Source organism: Stegostoma tigrinum, chromosome 5 (genome assembly GCF_030684315.1).
Source record: "Stegostoma tigrinum isolate sSteTig4 chromosome 5, sSteTig4.hap1, whole genome shotgun sequence".
NCBI classification, from domain to species: Eukaryota; Metazoa; Chordata; class Chondrichthyes; order Orectolobiformes; family Stegostomatidae; genus Stegostoma; species Stegostoma tigrinum.
This window is the reverse complement of record NC_081358.1, coordinates 77,225-96,063: the sequence shown is the minus strand read 5'-3', so window position 1 is coordinate 96,063 and position 18,839 is coordinate 77,225. Positions and strand designations below refer to the sequence as shown.

Sequence of the window (18,839 nt, the reverse complement as noted above, 5' to 3'; positions counted from 1 at the left end):
TTCATAAGGTTGATGTGTAGATGATGATTCAATTTGTGGTCTGACACCAAAACTACGGGCCATATTTGTAACATAGTAACCAATAAGCTGAATAGCGAATTCAGGAGAAACTTCTTTACCCTGTTTGTAGTGAGATTGAGAAATGTGTGATAATATGAAGTGGTTGATAAGATTATTTTAGATGCATTTAAGAGAAAATTAGATAAATACATGGAGTAGAAGGAAATCAAAGGTTATGCGGTCAAGTTGAGATCTAGAGTGGGGTGTTAGGAGCATAAACTAGTATTGACCAGTTGGACCAAATGTCTGGATTTTGTGCTGTAGATACTGTCAAATTATTTTTCCCCTCCTTGAGATTGTTCTTTCTGTGCGAAGATATCCTGCTCCATGACGTTGCCCAATGATGACACCTAATAAGAACTGTGAAGCTGATGGACCATCCAGTTATGAAAGTTGGATAATTGTGACTGGCGTTCTCCTCTCCTGAAGAGCTGAAGATAATCACATTAACATTTGAGTTTCATAACCATTTCCTTCTGATAAATGATCATTGACCTGAAATGTTAGCCTGTCCACCCTATTCTCCATAGATAATGGGAACTGCAGATGCTGGAGAATCCAAGATAACAAAGTGTGGGGCTGGATGAACATAGCAGGCCAAGCAGCGTCTCAGGAGCACAAAGGCCCGAAACATCAGCTTTTGTGCTCCTAAGCTGCTGCTTGGCCTGCTGTGTTCATACAGCCCCACACTTTGTTATCTCTGTTCTCCATAGACGCTGTCTAAACTTGATTGTTTATCACATCTTGTAGGATTTTTAAAAATCTTAGAATTCTGTATATTTCTTTCTGGTTCTAACCTTTCCTGATCTGCCTATCAAGTTGTAGCAGGGGTTTGCTAGGAAGGTTGCAGTTTCTGCCATTATGCTTTGACGTCCCTGCTCCGAGCATGCGAATGCTAGTTATTGAGCCTCCATCACTTGCTTGGCTGTGATCTGTGGACTTGGCCCAGGGACTAGACGTTGAATGTTTGGCATGGGCATAAATTGGCAAGAACCGCGTGAGAATAGTTTTCTTTTGAGAAAAGGATGACAGGATTTGTTTCTTTGGGTTTCTCTTCAACATTACACTACATTCAAACTGTGGGTAATTTGTCATATATTTGTCAAAGCATAGCAAATAATTGTCATGAGATTGAAGGTAGTAAAAGGATGTCTTTTGAACAGTGAATGAATTTAATGTAGACTATACATCCTCAAATGTTCAAAAGTGATAAGAAATGTATGTGCCGTGGCTGAATCCACTTGTCTTTCTGTTCTTTTGACATAATTGAATCTCACAGCAAAAGAGGGAGGCCATTGTATTCATGCTGGCTTTTCGGTAAAGCAATTTGCCTCATTCTTCACTGCTGTTTCGAGGGTAGAATGCCTCATCTTGGGAGCAGATGCGGTGGAGGCAAAGAAATTGGAAGTAGGGGATGGAATTTTTGCAGGAAGGTGGGTGGGAGGTGTATTGTAGGTAGCTGTGGGAGTTGGTCGGCTTGAAATGGATATTGGTTTCTAGGTGGTTGCCTGAGATGGAGACTGCTGTTTCTCCACTGGCCTATAATATTTCCTTTTTCTAATATTTATCCACCTCTCTTTTGAACATTAATTATGAAAAAAGTTATGGATTTTTTCCAGATAACAAACTGCAGTATTTTTCAAGTGCAGTGATGTAACTAAACTATGAGGGCATACTAAAACTTATCAATTAAAATGGATCTCACTAAATGCTGGAAATGAGAAATGGAAAGGAAACACATATGGATTTAGTTCAAGACCAGAAGACAGCATTTCAGGTTTTCAATTATCTAACCCTCATCTTTTAGAAGTTGGAAAACTGGCAGTGCATAGAGATAACAAAGTGTGGAGCTGGATGAACACAGCAGGCCAAGCAGCATCTTTGGAGCACAAAAGCTGACGTTTCGGGCCTAGACCCTTCATCAGAAAAGGGGGATGGGGAGAGGGTTCTGAAATAAATAGGGACAGAGGGGGAGGTGGATCAAAGGTGGATAGAGGAGAAGATAGGTGGAGAGGAGACAGATAAGTTAAAGGGTTGGGGATGGAGCCAATGGAAGTGAGTATAGGTGGGGAGGTAGGGAGGGGAAAGGTCAGTCCGGGGAGGATGGACAGGTCAAGGGGACGGGATGAGATTAGTAGGTAGGGAATGGAGGTGTGGCTTGAGGTGAGAGGAAGAACAGGTTAGGGAGGCAGGGACGAGTTGGGCTGGTTTTGGGGTGCAGTGAGGGAGGGGGAGATTTTGAAGCTTGTGAAGTCCACATTGATACCATTGGGCTGCAGGGTTCCCAAGCGGAATATGAGTTGCTGTTCCTGCAACCTTTGGGTGGCATCGCCGTGGCAATGCAGGAGGCCCAGAATGGACATGTTGTCTAAGGAATGTGAGAGGGAGTTGAAATGGTTCGCGATTGGGAGGTGCACTTGTTTGTTGCGAACCAAGCATAGGTGTACTGCAAAGTGGTCCCCAAGCCTCTGCTTGGTTTCCCCAATGTAGAGGAAGCCACAACGGGTACAGCGGATGCAGTATACCACATTGGTGGATGTGCAGTTGAACATCTGCCTGATGTGGAAAGTCATCAAAGGTAGGAGATAGGATCCCTATCTCCTATCCTCATCCCGCCCCCCTGACCTATCCCCTCCCTACCTCCCCACCTATACTCACTTCTACTGGCTCCATCCCCGTCCCTTTAACTTATCTGTCTCCTCTTCACCTATCTTCTCCTCTAACCACCTTTGATCTGCTTCCCGCTCTTTCCCTATTTATTTCAGAACCCTCTGGGATGGGGGTGAGCAAGGAGCTGTGGGGGCAAGTGTAGCACTTCGTGCGGTTGCAGGGGAAAGTGCCACATGTGGTGGGGTTGGAGGGGAGCATGGAGCAGATAAGGGAGTCCCGGAGAGAGTCGTCTCTCCAGAAAGCAGACAAGGGTGAGGATGGGAAAAGGTCTTTGCTGGTGCGGTCGGATTGTATATGGTGGAAGTGTCAGAGGATGATGCGTTGTATCCGGAGGATGGTGGGGTGGTATGTGAGGAATAGGAGGATTCTCTTTTGGTTGTTATTGCGGGGACGGGGTGTGAGGGATCAGTCGCGGGAAATGCAGGAGACACTATCGAGGGCATTCTCGACCACTGCAGGGGTGCAGTTGCAGTCCTTGAAGAACGAGGACATCTGGGATGTACAAGGGTAGAATGCCTCATCTTGGGAGCAGATGTGGTGGAGATGAAGAAATTCGAAGTAGGGGATGGAATTTTTGCAGGAAGGTGGGTGGGAGGAGGTGTATTGTAGGTAGCTGTGGGAGTCGGTGGGCTTGAAATGGGTATCGGTTTCTAGGCGATTGCCTGAGATGGAGACAGAGGTCCAGAAGGGGGGGGATGTGTTGGAGATGGTCCAGGTGAACTTGAAGCTGGGGTGGAAGGTGTTGGTGAACTGGATGAACTTGCAGTGCATCTAGGATTTCATGTATTTTGCACTGATTGAATACTGGCAGTTACCTTTTGGGATTTTGTTACAAGCCACAGGCTGAATTGATGTTCAGAATTCAAGCAGTGTCAGAATTATAGGTCTTATTTTAGTTGAGGAGACAGACAGGTCAAAGATGCGTGGGTAGAGCCAGTAAAAGTGAGTTTAGGTGGGGAGTTACGGAGGAGATAGGTCAGTCCAGGGAGGGCGGACAGCTCGAGGAGGTGGGATGTAGTAGGTAGGTAGGAGATGGGGGTGGGACTTAAGGTGGGAAGAGGGGATAGGTGGGAGGAAAAACAGGTTAGGGAGGTGGGGACAAGCTGGGCTGGTTTCGGGATGAGGTAGGGGGAGGGGAGATTTTGAAGCTTGTGAAGTCCATATTGATACCATTGGGCTGCAGAGTTCCCAAGCGGAATATGAGTTGCTGTTCCTGCAACCTTCAGGTGGCATCGTTATGGCACTGCAGGAGGCCCAAGATGGACATGTCGTCCAAGGAGTAGGAGGGGGAGTTTAAATGGTTCTCGACTGGGAGGTTCAGTTGTTTAGTGTGAACTGAGCGTAGGTGTTCTGCAAAGTGGTCCCCAAGCCTCCATTTGATTTTCTTGATGGAGAGGAGGCCACATTGGGAACAGCGGATGCAGTATACCTCATTAGCAGACGTACAGGTGAACATCTTCCTGATGTGGAAAGTCTTCTTGGGGTCTGGGATGGGGGTGAGGAAGGACATGTAGGGGCAGGTGTAGCACTTCCTGCGGTTGCAGGGAAAAATGCTGGGTGTGGTGGGGCTGAAGGGCAGTGTGGAGCGGACAAGGGAGTCACAGAGGGAGTGGTCCCTCCGGAAGGCAGATTAAGTGGGGGGTGGGTGGGGGAAGGGGGAGATATCTTTGGTAGTGGGGTCAGATTGCAGATGGTGGAAGTGTCAGAGGATGATGTGTTGGATCCGGAGGTTGATGGGGTGGTCTGTGAGGACGTGGGGGATTCTGTTTTGGTTGTTATTGCCAGGAGCGGGTGTGAGGGATGAGTTGCGGGAAATATGGGAGGCATGGTCGAGGGCGTTCTCAACCACTGAGGGGGTCTGGGGTGTGCAGTTGCGGTCCTTGAAAAATGAGGACGTCTGAGATGTACGTGAGTGGAATATGTCGCACCTATCTTCTCCTCTATCCAACTTGTATCTGCCTCCTCCTCTCCTAATTTATTTCAGAATCTGCTTCCCCTCTCCCATTTCTGAAGAAGGGTTTCGGCATGAAACGTCCACTTTCCTGCTCCTCTGCTGCCTGGCCTGCTGTGTTCATCCAGCTGTACCCCTTGTTATCTCAGCTAGCAAAAGCACTTCAACAACCTTCTCTGTTTCTTTCTTACTGACACTGCTGCTTCGTGACCCTTGAGATGATTTGAATAATCTGTTGAAAACCTTGCACCAAGCATATGAACAGGAATAGACCATTCAACCCATTGAGCCTGTTCCACCATTCAATGAAATCATGGCTGATCTGTGGCCTAACTCCACATAACTACCTTTGGTTCATGTCCCCTAATACCTTGGCTTAACAACAAAAAAATCTACTTTAGGATTCAAATTAGTAACTGATCGTCTGCCATTTTTGGAAGAGAGTTCCAAACATTTACCACCTTTTATGTAGAGCTGCTTCCTAATTTTGGGGCGGCACAGTGGTTAGTACTGCTGCTTCACAGTGCTAGGGCCCCTGATTCAATTCCCACTTTGGGTGGCAGTGTAGAGTTTGCACATACCTGTATGGGTTTCTGCCGGGTATTCCAGTTTCCTCCGACTTCCAAAGGATTACAGGGATAGGGTACAGGCTGGGTCTGGGTAGACTGCTCTTTGGAGGGTTGATATGGATTCAATGGGCTGAATGGCCTGCTTCCACAGTATGGGGATTCTATCTCTCCTGAATGGTCTGGTTCTAATTTTTAGGCAATAGCCCGTAGTTCTAGAGTCCCCAGTCAGTGGAAATAGGTTTTCTACCCTGTCCTTCTGTAAATGTCTTGAAGACTTCAATCAGATCATCCCTTAACCTTATAAACTTCAGAGAAAACTTGCCTATTTTGTCTATCTCTCCTCAATGTAACCCCTAAGATTTGGGTAGAGACTTGTAAATTAATGTTCTTTTTCTTCCAAGGCCAGTATGTTCTTTCCAAGGTGTGGTGCTTAGATCTGCACATTGTACTCCAAGTGGGGTCTAATCGGGGTTAGATTTCGAACCAAGCCCCACCCTTGTTCACAGGTAAGATGAAATGTAATTGGCATTGGAATCTCATGTGCTTGAATGTTACTTTTGGCAAGCAGCAAGCCTACAGAGCACAGATAGATACAGAGATATATTTCCTTGCATACTTTACAAGCAGTAGTCAGGATTTGTACCATTAAATTACTTCTAATCAAATTCCTAACATGTTCTTAAGTTGCATGCTTGTATAAAGCCCTGCGTAATGATTCAGACTTTGGTAAACTGGGCCTGTAAAACTTTGGGACTTTGCTTTGGGTGAAACCTCAATTGCAAACATAGAACGCAGAACAATATAGCGCAAAACAGGCCCTTTGGCCCTCGATGTTGCGCTGACCTGTGAACTAATCTAAGCCCATTCCCCTACACTATCCCATCATCATCCGTATGCTTATCCAAGGACTGTTTAAATGCCCCTAATGTGGCTGAGTTAACTATATCAGCAGGCAGGGCGTTCCATACCCTTACCACTCTCTGAGTAAAGAACCTGCCTGTGACATCTGTCTTAAATCTATCATCCCTCAATTTGTAGCTATGTCCCCTCGTACAGGCCGACGTCATCATCCTCGGAAAAAGTCATCCTCTCACTGTCCACCCTATCTAATCCTCTAATCATCTTGTATGTGTCTATTAAATCCCCTCTTAGCCGCCTTCTCTCCAGTAAGAACAGACCTAAGTCTCTCAGCCTTTCCTCGTAAGACCTTCACTCCAGACCAGGCAACATCCTGGTAAATCTCCTCTGCACCTTTTCCAATGCTTCCACAGCCTTCCTATAATGGGGCAACCAGAACTGTACACAATATTCCAAGTGAGGCTTCACTAGTGTTGTGTACAGTTGCAGCATGACATCACAGTTCCGGAACTCAGTCCCTCTACCAACAAAACCTAACACGCCATAAGCCGCCTTAACAGCACTATCAACCTGGGAGGGAACTTTCGGGGATCTATGTACATGGAAACCAAGGTCCCTCTGCACATCCACACTACCAAGAATCTTTCCATTGACCCAGTATTCTGCCTTCCTATTATTTTTCCCAAAGTGAATCACCCCACGTTTATCTGCATTGAACTCCACTTGCCACCTTTAAGCCCAATTCTGCAGTTTCTCCAAGTCTCCCTGCAACCCGCAATATTCTTCCACCCTCTCCACCACTCCACCGACTTTAGTGTCATCTGCAAACTTACTAGCCCATCCCCATCCACCTATGCCTGCACCCAAGTCATTTATGTAAATGACAAACAGCAGTGGTCCCAAAACAGATCCTTGTGGCACACCACTGGTAACTGGACTCCAGGCGGAACATTTTCCATCAACCACCACTTGTTGCCTTCTTACAGAAAGCCAGTTTCTAATCCAAACTGCTAAATCCCCCTCAATCCCATGCCTCTGTATTTTCTCCAATAGCCTACCATGTGTAACCTTATCAAAAGCTTTACTGAAGTCCATGTGCACCAACTGGTCTACCCTCATCCACATGCTTGGTCACCTTTTCAAAAAACTCAAGTGAGGTTCGTGAGACACAACCTGCCCTTGACGAATCCATGTTGACTATGTCCAATCAAACTGTTGCTTGCTAGATGATTATTATAAATCCTATCTCTTATAATCCTTTCCAAAACTTTTCCTACAACAGACGTGAGGCACACTGGTCTATAATTACCTGGGTCATCTCTACTGCCCTTCTTGAACAAGGGCGTAACATTTGCAACCCTCCAGTCCCGTGGTACCAAACCTGTAGACAATGATGACTCAAAGATCAAGGCCAAAGGCTTCGCCATCTCCTCCCTAGCTTCCCAGAGAATGCTTGGAAAAATCCCATTTGGCCTAGGGGATTTATCGAACTTCTCACCTTCTAGATTTGATAACATCTCCTCCTTATCTGGTCTCAAGTGAAAGAGCAGGGTGAATCCCTCCCTGTCCAGGAGCAGATGTGTTGTAGGATGTTGACAATTCAGTCATTCTGCTGCTGGCCACTTTGAGACCATTTCCAACAGAGTCCATGCACAGGTCAGTTGGATGCCCATTTAACTGGTGCATAGCATGAAAGTGACTAAATATAATTAACTAACCAAATATATCTCATAATACAGAAAATGTTTTCACATGCACAGCACTTTTTTATTGTAGAATATTGCAAGATGTTTCAAAGGAGTATCTGCAACAAAATTTGATTGTTGTAAAAGTTATTTCGGCAGACTGAAATGATATTTGCAACTTGCTTGCAGAATAATATTTGATTTTAAGTCTTCGTTTGCAAGGTGGGACAAGCCTTCAGTTGATGGCTAAAAATCTTTTTTACATTGCAGGATATTTGTTCACAATATTGAAACTACATGCATATATTCAATCTGATATTTATTTCAACTGTTATTTAGTATTAATGAAACAATTGAGTTTATGGTTTTCCCCAATCTTGCATTGCTAATTTGTGGTTTGGTGGGATAGGTCACTAACTGCACCCATAGGTTTATATTCTACTGGAACACACAGAACTACGTAGTGAGAAAATATATCAAATATATATCTTAATTAACTCAAGAAATATGCATCTGTTTTTATGAGCAACAGCGTACAAACTAATTGTTGCTCTGGTATTAGCAGTCATTATTAATAATTCCCTTTGAAACAACTTAAGAGGCAACCACATTTTTTTGGTGTAACTACTACACAGCAGCCACATTGGATGGCCTGGGATTTAGGTAATCATGCTGAGATTCACACTTCCATGCTATTTGTAGCTGTAGTATGAATCACTTACAGTGTACAGCTTCTACTTCATACATTGTCTTGATTGACTGACTTTGAAGGTGACTCATGCAGAGAAAGGGACATTTCATTGTTATATTTTTTACGTCAGTGTCAAAGCATAACCTTCACCTTCCTGACTGGATACACTTGTTATGGCTGTTGTTCCCTGGGTGCAGCACATACGGTTAGATCCTTCTGGAAACTCTTTTTTTTCAGTACAGGTATTGTTGATTGCATTATTGTATTCCTTTCCATTGTCATCTCCATTTGCAAGTATTGAAGCTATCCTTTCTTGGTAAATCACATAGCTCATTGTGTGTTTGTATCAAAAGGTCCCGTCCGGACTGTCAAGCGTTGGGACAATCTGCTTGCTGAACTTCATATTGGGTCTGAATCCTGGCAGATGTACAACCCTCTGGCAATCCTGCTTGGTAGTTTTTGCTCTTTTGTGGGTTCTATCATGGGCAGATTGGCATGTGGTTACTTCTCTTGATCCCTTTAAGTCCTAGGCTATATTAAATGTGTTTAATTATTGCCTCATGGTTGGCACATGTTTGTATCTGCTGCCTGCTGGGTGGTGACTGTGTACTTTATTCCCTGTATGGAAGGTGACTGTAATGCTTCAAGTTCAGAGACTGTCCATGTACTTGACTCAGCTTCATTGATCCAAACACTGGAGTTTACAAATTGGACAATGTGGGTTCCATTGCATTGCAAAAATGCTAACAGTATTCATTATCCGTAATTTGCAATCTTTAGGTTTAAGAAACTAATTTAACCGAAGACAAATTATTTCAGATAATTTAGCAGAGTTGAGCTGCATTCTGGATGGATGTGCCTTGTTGTAAAGAGAAAAATTACAATGTCCATTAGCTTAGTATTAAAGGCATCACACAGTCATCGTGCACCATTCTATGGTGTAACTTATGCCTTGGGCCTGCTACTTTGCTTAGTTTGTTAATGCTGCCTAAATTTGTATTGAACTTCAGCCCTTTCAAAGACATTCAAGGACATCCTTCTCTAAGGCAGAATTATGCTGTAGTATTTGGATGTGGAATACCATTTAATCTCCCAATCATGCAAAATATTGTTTAAGTCTGTGTAGTCTTCAATGAATTAATGGTCTTTCTGAAAATTAGCTGCCTTATATAAATTAAAAATCCTGGCATTGCTTTACTTGCCATGCAATTTCTGTTCCATTCTATTCTTTTCACTTCTAATGCTGATTTTGTAAGTCAGCAATTCTGGTTATGTTCTAGTTTGCCTGATTTTTATCTCTGGGTTCCCAAGAACAGACATCTGTAGTCAAGTTAAAATGCACTCTGCATCAAAGCAGTTCCTTGAGGGACTGGGACTCCCCAGCATCTGATTAGGATTGTTTTGGTTTGCATGGGAATGGGAGGCCAGTGAAGAAAGGGCTTCTGTTCTCCTCCAACACAAATGTAACTTTCTTTATCAGCTGGGGAAAGCAAGTAGTGAGCAATCTCCTCGACTGCTTCTAACCCCACTTGAAAGCTTATATTGCTCTTGCCAGTTGTGGGAATTGAGTGTGTGAAAGGTGCCTACACCTACCAGCAAATGAAAATTTAAGGACATTTTTCTCTGCCCTTTAGGCTCACCCTCATGTTCCATTTCTTTGAAACCGCATCATCTTTGGCTTAAAGACACAGCTGGACAGGACATGCTGATTGATTGTGACAAAGGGTTACCTCCTCTGCAGGATTTGATTGTTAGAACGCCAGTACCAGTGCTACCTGCTGATTATCATTGCTATTCCAGGGAGGTACACACTTCGAAGATATTCAGGCAAATGTCAGTGGGGACTGGGGGAGGTGGTGGGAGGATCAGAGGGCTGGTTGGAGCAAGAGTCAGAACTGAACCGAGAGTTCAGCTGCAGGCCAACAGCTGGTGTTCGCGTACCCACATGGGCCATTACTGGAAAATACCTCCACGGTACTGTAGCATTAATCAAGTCAGGAAATGATAGTTTAAAACTGACTGCAAAACAGCATGGCTTCAGAAATTGATTTCAAAGCATGACAATAGTTCTACTATGTGGAATTATAAAAACCGTTCTTATCCAATGTATCCGTGTAAAGCTAATAGGAATTGGAGTTACTTGTTTTAAAAAATTGACCAAGTCTTTCTTGTGCAGGGAAGGAAACAATTACAGAAAGCATAATAAGATGGTAGTTAAAGAGCCATGATTTGAATAGTCTTAGAATGTTTACTCAAAAGTTTTTGAAAGAGAACTCATTACATCTTTGTTAATCTGATGAGGATTGAAGAGAGGCATGACTTTGCTCTCACTTGAAACTGGCATTAAAAATTGGCGCTGCTTATTCAGGAAGTAGACTATGCATATTTAGTCCTTAAAAATAAGTAGTTAACTAGTCAAGTGCTGTTTCTGTCATACAGCCTACTTTAATTGAGCTAAAAGAGAACGATTCCAATTGGACTATGGATTTGCAAGAACATAAAACATAAGTGATCATCATTTATTGAAATACACTTGACTTGAACTATATCAATTCTGGTTTTATTGAGAAATGCAGAACATTGGGTTTAAGGGGCAGCCCTTGGAACAAATGCCTGTGGTGATTACATATGACCAATCTCACTTCAGTTCCCAGCAGATGAAGTTGTCTTTGTCTTTCTCTTAGTCTTAACAAACCATAAGGATAATCTCTCATTAAAGAGGAATGACAGGTGTTGGTTGAACCTGAGGGTCATCACCCCTCAGGCTAGGGGAGAGTTTGAAAAGGTTGATGGTAACCTCAGCTGATGCAGGAATTGGACTCATGCTGTTGCATCATGATTCAGTCGTCCAGCCAAGTGAGCTAACTGACTTTTGAACCCAGCAGATATTTGGCACTTGCCCATATTGCTCTTTCTTTGCAAATTTAAACTGACATTGGTTAACGTTTGTTTCTGGATCAATTATCCACTGTTAACCCATGCCCAACCCTCCCTCTCATCCCTGCCTCCTTTATCTGACACAACCTGTCCATCTTTTTTCTCACCTATCTGCCCCACTATTCCCATGATTTATCTCCACAAACTTACCTACATCCACCTTTCACCATCTTACCTACCTTACCCCAGCCCCACGCCTGCCCCGACTTATTTCTGAGCTCTCTTCCCCCTCCCCAGTCCTGATTAAAGGGTGTAAATCTGAAACATAGACTTTTCTGTTCTTCTGATGCTGCCTGACCTGTTGTGTTCCTCAAGCTCCGCACTGTATTACTACCCACTGTTTCAGCGTGGAAATGGCACAAAAAGCAAGGCATAAACTTTAAAGATGGGAGTGGGGGTCAAATGATATTTCTACAACAAAGAGAACTTCAACTCTTAATTGTGATGCCTCTATTGTTTGTTTCAGTGAGGGTGGCAAACTCCGTCCCTGAAGTTCATTAAGTGGATCAGATGAGTTTTCACAACCAAAATGATAGTTGTCAGTCACCATACCTGAGTTTCAATGGCATTTTTTAAAAATTGTTTATCGGATGTGGTGTCAGCCTTTATTGCCCATCCCTAGTTGAGCTCGTGAGCATGGTGATAAGCTGAGTTCTTGAACTGCTGCAGTCCTTGGAGTGTAGGGACACTGACAGTGATGTTAGGAAGGGAGTTCCAGGATGTGACCCAGTAACATAGAATCATAGAGTCCCTACAGTGTGGAAACAGGCCCTTTGGCCTAACAAGTCCACACCGACTCTTGGAGCATCCCACCCAGAACCATTCCCCTATAACCAACCTAGTCTACAGACTCCTGAACACTGCAGGAAATTTAGCTTAGCCAATCCACCTAACCTGCGCATCTTTGAACTGTGGGAAGAAACCGGAGTACATAAGAACTAGGAGCTGGAGTAGGCCAACTGGCCCCTCGAGCCTGCATGGCTGATCTTTGAGACTCGGGCCCACTGACCGACCATAACCCTTAATTCCTTTACTGGTCAAAAACTTATCTAATCTTGCCTTAAAAACATGTAGTGAGGTAGCTTCAGCCACTTCACTGGGCAGGGATTTCCACAGATTCACAACCCTTTGGGTGAAGAAGTTCCTCCTGACCTCAGTCTGATATTGAACCTGGGTTCCTGGCGCTGAGGCAGCAGTGCTAACCTCTGAGCCACCGTGCTGCCCCATTGGCCAGGATGGTGTGTAACTCAAAGGCGAACATATAAGTAGTCATGTTCCCAAGCATATGCGAACTCTGCCCTTTTAGATGGCAGAGTTTGTGGGTTTCACATTACTGTTGAAGGAGCCTTTGGGTATTACTGCAGCATATAGTTGTATATGGAACACTCTATTGCTTTTGACAGTCGTGGAGGGAGTGAATGTTGAAGATAGTCGATGCGGTGCCAGTCAAGCGGTTTGCTTTGTCCTGGGTCGTGTCAAGTTCCTTGATTGTTGTTGGGTTTGCAGTCATCCGGGCAGGTGATGATGATTCCATCACAGTCTTGACTTTATTATTTGAACTTAATTGAGCCAAAGGCTGCCATGGCACGTGTGTTTGCATGCAGAACGACACAGTTACTGTACCATTGCATGTGCTACCACTGATGTTTTATGCAGAAATTTGTATAGCAGCCTACATCATTAATCTTTCCCTATGCAAATTGTCTTCAGTTGGAGGGGGAAAGAATGCCCATTTTCTGATTCCAGAATATGATACAAATTTTCCTTCAATTCCCACCCCACACCTCAGCTTGCTTTCTTTTTGCTATTTTATGCTTCTTTTCAACCTCTGCATTCACTAAGCAACACGGTCAATTTCAGAGAATGTGGATTTGTATGTTTTATTCCAAAATTGCTGGTCGGTGGGATTTACTGACGGGGCCTCATTTGCTCATTGCAGGTCTGGAGTCTGAGGTGCAGGACACAGATAGGAATTAATCATGCTAAGATTAATTTGGGGCCCAATGCACCAAAAGTATCCACAGTCTCTCTGCTCCCCAGCAATGAAAGATGGCAGGACTTTTTTTTCTTTATTCTTTAACAGGATGAGGGCATCGCTAGTTCAGCAGCATTTATGACCCGTCCTAATTGCCCAGAGGGCAGTTAAGAGCCAACCACATTGTTGTGGGTCTGGAGTCACATGTAGGCCAGACCAGGTAAGTATGGCAGTTTCCTTCCCTAAAGGACATTAGTGAACTGGATTAGTTTTTTCGACAATCAGCAATGGATTCATGTTCATCATTAGATGCTTAATTCCAGATATTTTTATTGAATTCGAATTCCACCATCAGCCATGGCGGGATTTGAATCCAGGACCCAGAACATTGCCTGGGTCTCTGGATTAACAGCCCGGTGATAATACCATTAGGCTGTGGTGTCTCCCCATGCCTTTATTTTACAGTGAACCTGTTGATCTTGCCACAACACCTAATGTTAAATACACTGTCTTGGCCAATATTTGTCCCTCAAACAAGATCACTGAAATGCATTATCTGATCATTTCCACATTGGTATTTGTGGAATCTTGCTGTGTGAAGTTTTGTGGCTTCATTTCCTATATTACAACAGTGACTACACTACAAAAGTATTCCTTTGGCTATAAAGCATGCTGGGATGACATGACATTGGTCAAGATGCTTTAAAAATGTAAGGTATTCGTTTTTCTCCAAAAAGCCGCTCTTTCTTCCTTTAATACATTTGTTTCAGTCCTCAGTGAGGAAAAGGCTTTTTTTTTTGAATGATGTGCCAGCCCAGTTTCATGTAGCTTCATTCTTTTATTTTGTACTGCTTGACCTATGCTACTAAAGCTGAGAATTAATTCGCTCCTGCCTTTAAAATCATTGGAAGGAGTTTCTCAATCAAAGGTAGTTAGATATAAAAAACTTGTGGACATACATTGATACATCAACAGATGGAGCAATGTCAGGAATAAACGTAAGCTTTGCCCTGTTGAATTCACCCCTTCACCCCGTGGGGTGGTGCTGTGGCTGCAGGATTTACCTATCTTATAACAGCCAGTACTCATTCAACAACTGGTGAGTGGTCAATGAGGAAGATTCATGAAATCAAACAGATGATCAAGGTACATACTACATTAGAAAGATGGCTTACTTTTTTCTCCATAAAACTCTAAAGTTGGATGTGCTTATGTTGCAGGGCGTTGAAGATATAGAGTAATGTTCAGGTGGAGTGGAGTGAGAGATTGGAATAATTATGCTAAGTCAAGCGGATGGTATTTGGGATAACACAGCGTGAAGCTGGATGAACACAGCAGGCCAAGCAGCATCAGAGGAGCCAGAAAGCTTGACGTTTCGGGTCGGGACCCTTCTGGTTCCTTTTTTGTATCTTCTTTGCTATTTTTTTGAAGTTTATTATAAACCCATATCTGCATTTAAAATAGTAACTGCCTACAATACTTGTAAGGAGTGTGTCCAGTTACAGACTTGCCAGTTTCACACAGGCAGATCCCATTCTACATCTCAACAGAGGAATTTATTGTCAGTGAAGTGCTTTTTGAAGTGTAGTCACTGTTTATTGCAGGAAACACAGTTGTCAGTTTGCACAAATAGCAATGCGATGATGTCTGGACAATCTGTTTATAGGTTTCGGTTGAGGGATAATTTTTGGCCCCAGGACCCCTGAGAAAACTCCCTTATTCTCCTTTGAAATGGTTTCTTGGGGTAATTTCCATCTACCTGAGGGCACATGCAGGGCTTAATATCTTTTCTCTGAGAAAAGGCAAGCCTAGCAATGGTGCATTGGAGCATCAGCATGAATTTTTTGCACACAGGTCTCTAGACTGAGGGCAATACTCTGTCTTCTCTTACTCAGTAACAATATGCTTTCAGTTGAGCCACAGTTTTCAACTGCAATTTAATGTAAATTGCATACATACGTGGAACTTGATGATTGTGAAGACATGGATAGTGGGATTCAGGTGATATTAGTAAGTTGCTTCATCTTGCTCATGTGGTTATAATATTCTATTGAGCTCATAAATTATGATGCACTCTTCTAATTTAGTCAAATTTCAGCCTTATTTAAGAACAGAAGAACTCACTGTTATTGGTTGCAAATTGAAAGCTTTGCAACCAGGCAACTGTAGCATAAGCGGTCTTGTAAATCACGAAACACTTTGTTATGATGTATGCTGTAATTTTCCAAACTTCACTAAGTGTGTGAAGTCATATAGGTCTCTGGGAGGGCTTAATATTATAACCCGCAGGTAGAATTCTATTTTATCAGATCTTTATTTCAGTCACATAAAGATTTAAATATACAGGGGATGTTTCTCATTATTGTAAGGCAATAAAATAATGGTTAAAATATGTAATTATGTTAAATGATTTGATAAAATGTTCTGCAGGATTTACTTACTTCCAGTATTAGATTACTAAGTGCCAGAGAAATTATTGAGCACTTGTTTTTTCAGTAGAGAAAATTATGTTCTATCTTGAAAAGAATCCTTATCATCCATTCTTCTCCACCTGATGAATCCAAAACACCATTCAGCCCATTTGTTCTTGTGTTGGTTTTTTCCACTTAGCCCCACTTCATGTGTCTTTCTCCATTGTCCTGCAAAACGTTCCTTTACAAGTACTTATCCAGTTCCCATTTGAAATATATACGATTACATCTCCTTCCATTACCTTCTCATAACTCAGTAAGTGAAAAAAATAAATTTTCCCACCTCCCTTTTAGATCTTTGCCAGCTATCATAAATCTATATCCTCTGATAACCAACACTGTCTGCCAGTGGAAACTGTTTCTCCTTATTTACAGATGATAAAATACTGCTGGTTTTGAAAATACAAATAAATATTAAAAGCCAGAGAAATTTAGAACCTTGGCATGATCTGTGGAGAAAGACAGAGCTGATGTTTTAAATCTCTGACTTTTTTGTCCAGAATTTGTCTCCATATTTCCTTTCCCTTGTTAAATAAGGAGAAGTGTATTAAGTCTTTGTGGTTTGTAATTCTTTTTTGAATAGTAGTTTCCATGTGAAGGAAAAGATTGATTGAGGTTAAGGATGGGTGCCTAGTTGCGCACAGGTGTCAGCATGAAATGCCTGATGGCCTTATAATGCAGAAAAGTGTGTGGAGTGAAAACCTTAATTGCTCATCCTATCAGATACTCTTGGAAAGGAGTATTCCTGATTGAGCCACAGTGAAAACCAGCGTCATCACCTTCAGCACTAGTTCCTTGTTTTTATGCCGTATCATTAAACATTCCTTCCTTGAATGCCCTGAATGGTTTTCACACTTGTTTTCAATTTATTTAACAGCTTCAGAAGAGTGATTTTCTGTAGAAGTATTTACTGTCTTTTCATTCATTGCTGTGATGTTGGTATGACTGTCCATTCTGGCATTTGTTGCCTACCTTCTCCTTGAACCACTAATGTCAACAGTTTGATACAACAGAATGGCTTACTGGAACATTTCAGAGGATAGTTAAGAATCAAACATGTTAGTATGGGACTTTGGTCACAGACTCAGACCAGATGAGCATTGCAGGTTTCCTGAAAAAGATGTGAAAAAGAAGAAACGATTTATGGAAAATATTTTTTTGAAGTCTTGTCTGAATAAACATTTGGAATAGGACATTGGCAGAAAATACTGGTTTCTGTGAACCAATAAACATTTATAGTATGCTTCATTTTTGTGCACCCCATGAGGTTGTGATAAGTCAGTTGTAATAATGCGTTTTCATGTACTGAATGTAAATGCAAAAAAAGTAACGCTGATGTTTTGAAAGTTTTTACTTAGCTGTGATTTTTTTCATGTAATTTGAGTTTACTCTTAAATCACATTGTTGAGACTTCTTTAATTGCTGACTCCACCATTCCCTCTGCAAAGAAAAATCAAACACAAAGTGTCAAATATCTGTGTCAACGCAGACATTTAGTAGCAATGGATGAAGGTTAGAAATGCTGCCAAGATTTTTTTTTTCCCCCCAAAGTGATGGCAGAGCAAGCCTGCTGTCTAAATCTGCTACAGCCTACTCTCACTCTGTTACTGCCTCTCCAGTGCTTTCCCAAACTTGGGAGTTTTGAGTCAGCCTGGAGATTTATATGTCTGCAATTTGGGCACAACTATCTGAACATTGTTTAAATCCAGTGACCACTTAAGACCGCGGGAGTGTGATTGAGATACTTGATAGTCTCACTTCATCCATCCAAAGAGCAGTGAGATTTTTGAAATTTAATTAAAAATCCACTCCTGTGGTCCATGGGTGCTTAAAATTCAAGTACAGTTTGGAATTAAATTTGATAACACATTGATGGATGGCAAGTGCTTCACACAAAGTGATGAGCTTTACTGAGCTCATAGCCTTTTCCTTCATCCTTTGTTTCTGCCTCTGTTCAGTGGGGCAGTGAAACCCAGTTAGAATCAGTGCAAATTATTGGATTATTGCTATCAGAAGTGTCAAAGAGTTCCTGTTCATCATATTATCAGAATACATGACCGTTTTTAGAATTAACGTTAACCTTTCCCATTCCTCCGGCCAAATGTCCATTAAATACCTCCTTTCTCACGTGAATAGAAACCAGTTGCTTAGAAGTTTGAGTGCAAAATAAGGGCACGTTTACACTGAAATTTGTGGGAAGAGTGTTCAATTGAAAATACGTCAAGTCTCTTAGATTCAAATAAAGTCTCTAGTTTAATTGTCTTTTGGAAATTAGAAGTCATTTCAGCAGTCAGATTTGAGTGATTCTGTTCATGGGGCTTAATGGCTCAACACTATAAACTGAAATAGTACTGACTGCAACAATATATAATTCATCCTGTCTTAATTTTCAGCTTGCCGGTTGCAGCAGGAAGGAGACCAAGTACTCACTAAAGGTTGTAGAAGATATGCTGGAAGCATTACAGATCACACAGTCATGAAGTCATTATGTTTGTGTGGATCTGCCACATTCACCCCTGCCACTTGTGTGTACCCTTGGGATCTGGCTTCAGCACCCTTTCTCTCTTCTGTTTAGCAATGTCAACATGGCTGCAAACTTTATTTTGTGAATTTAATTCAGAGTTTGCCAATGTAACTGCTACTTCACATCAGGGGCAATTAACCTATGTTCAATTAGAGACCAGTTGGTAGCTTGTAATGTAACAGTTATTAAAATTTATAATTCTATGGAAAAAGAATTTACCAATAAACATTTTACCAGTTCCGAGTGAACTCTGAGTGATCTCTGACTCTCAAACCTTCCTTGTATAGTGTTAGATACCTTTTGTGATTGTATTTTTTTTAATGTTGCACATTGCCCACTTCCCTAAAATGTAAGCAACTTGCTGCACCAATATTGTCTTGTTCAGATAGTGTAATTGTCTGAACTGAGGCCACATTGAACAAGCGTTGGTGAAGTGTACCTCACCAGA

The 18,839-nt window shown here is 42.3% G+C and overlaps 1 protein-coding gene across 4 annotated transcripts in view; it reads left to right on the top strand.

Moving 5' to 3' along the window:
- Positions 1 to 18,639, top strand: part of emc2 (ER membrane protein complex subunit 2) — a 125,242-nt gene extending 106,603 nt beyond the window's left edge. For 3 of the 4 annotated variants that reach the window (XM_048529442.1, XM_048529443.2, XM_048529444.1), the window contains exon 11: positions 18,261 to 18,639. In XM_048529442.1, the coding sequence (XP_048385399.1) occupies positions 18,261 to 18,347 (87 nt within the window). In that variant the 3' untranslated portion in view covers positions 18,348 to 18,639. Of the gene's footprint in view, positions 1 to 5,651; positions 5,757 to 18,260 lie in introns of all 4 variants that reach the window. The other variant, XR_007247398.2, reaches the window with a different exon arrangement.
- Positions 18,640 to 18,839: the final 200 nt, after the last annotated feature.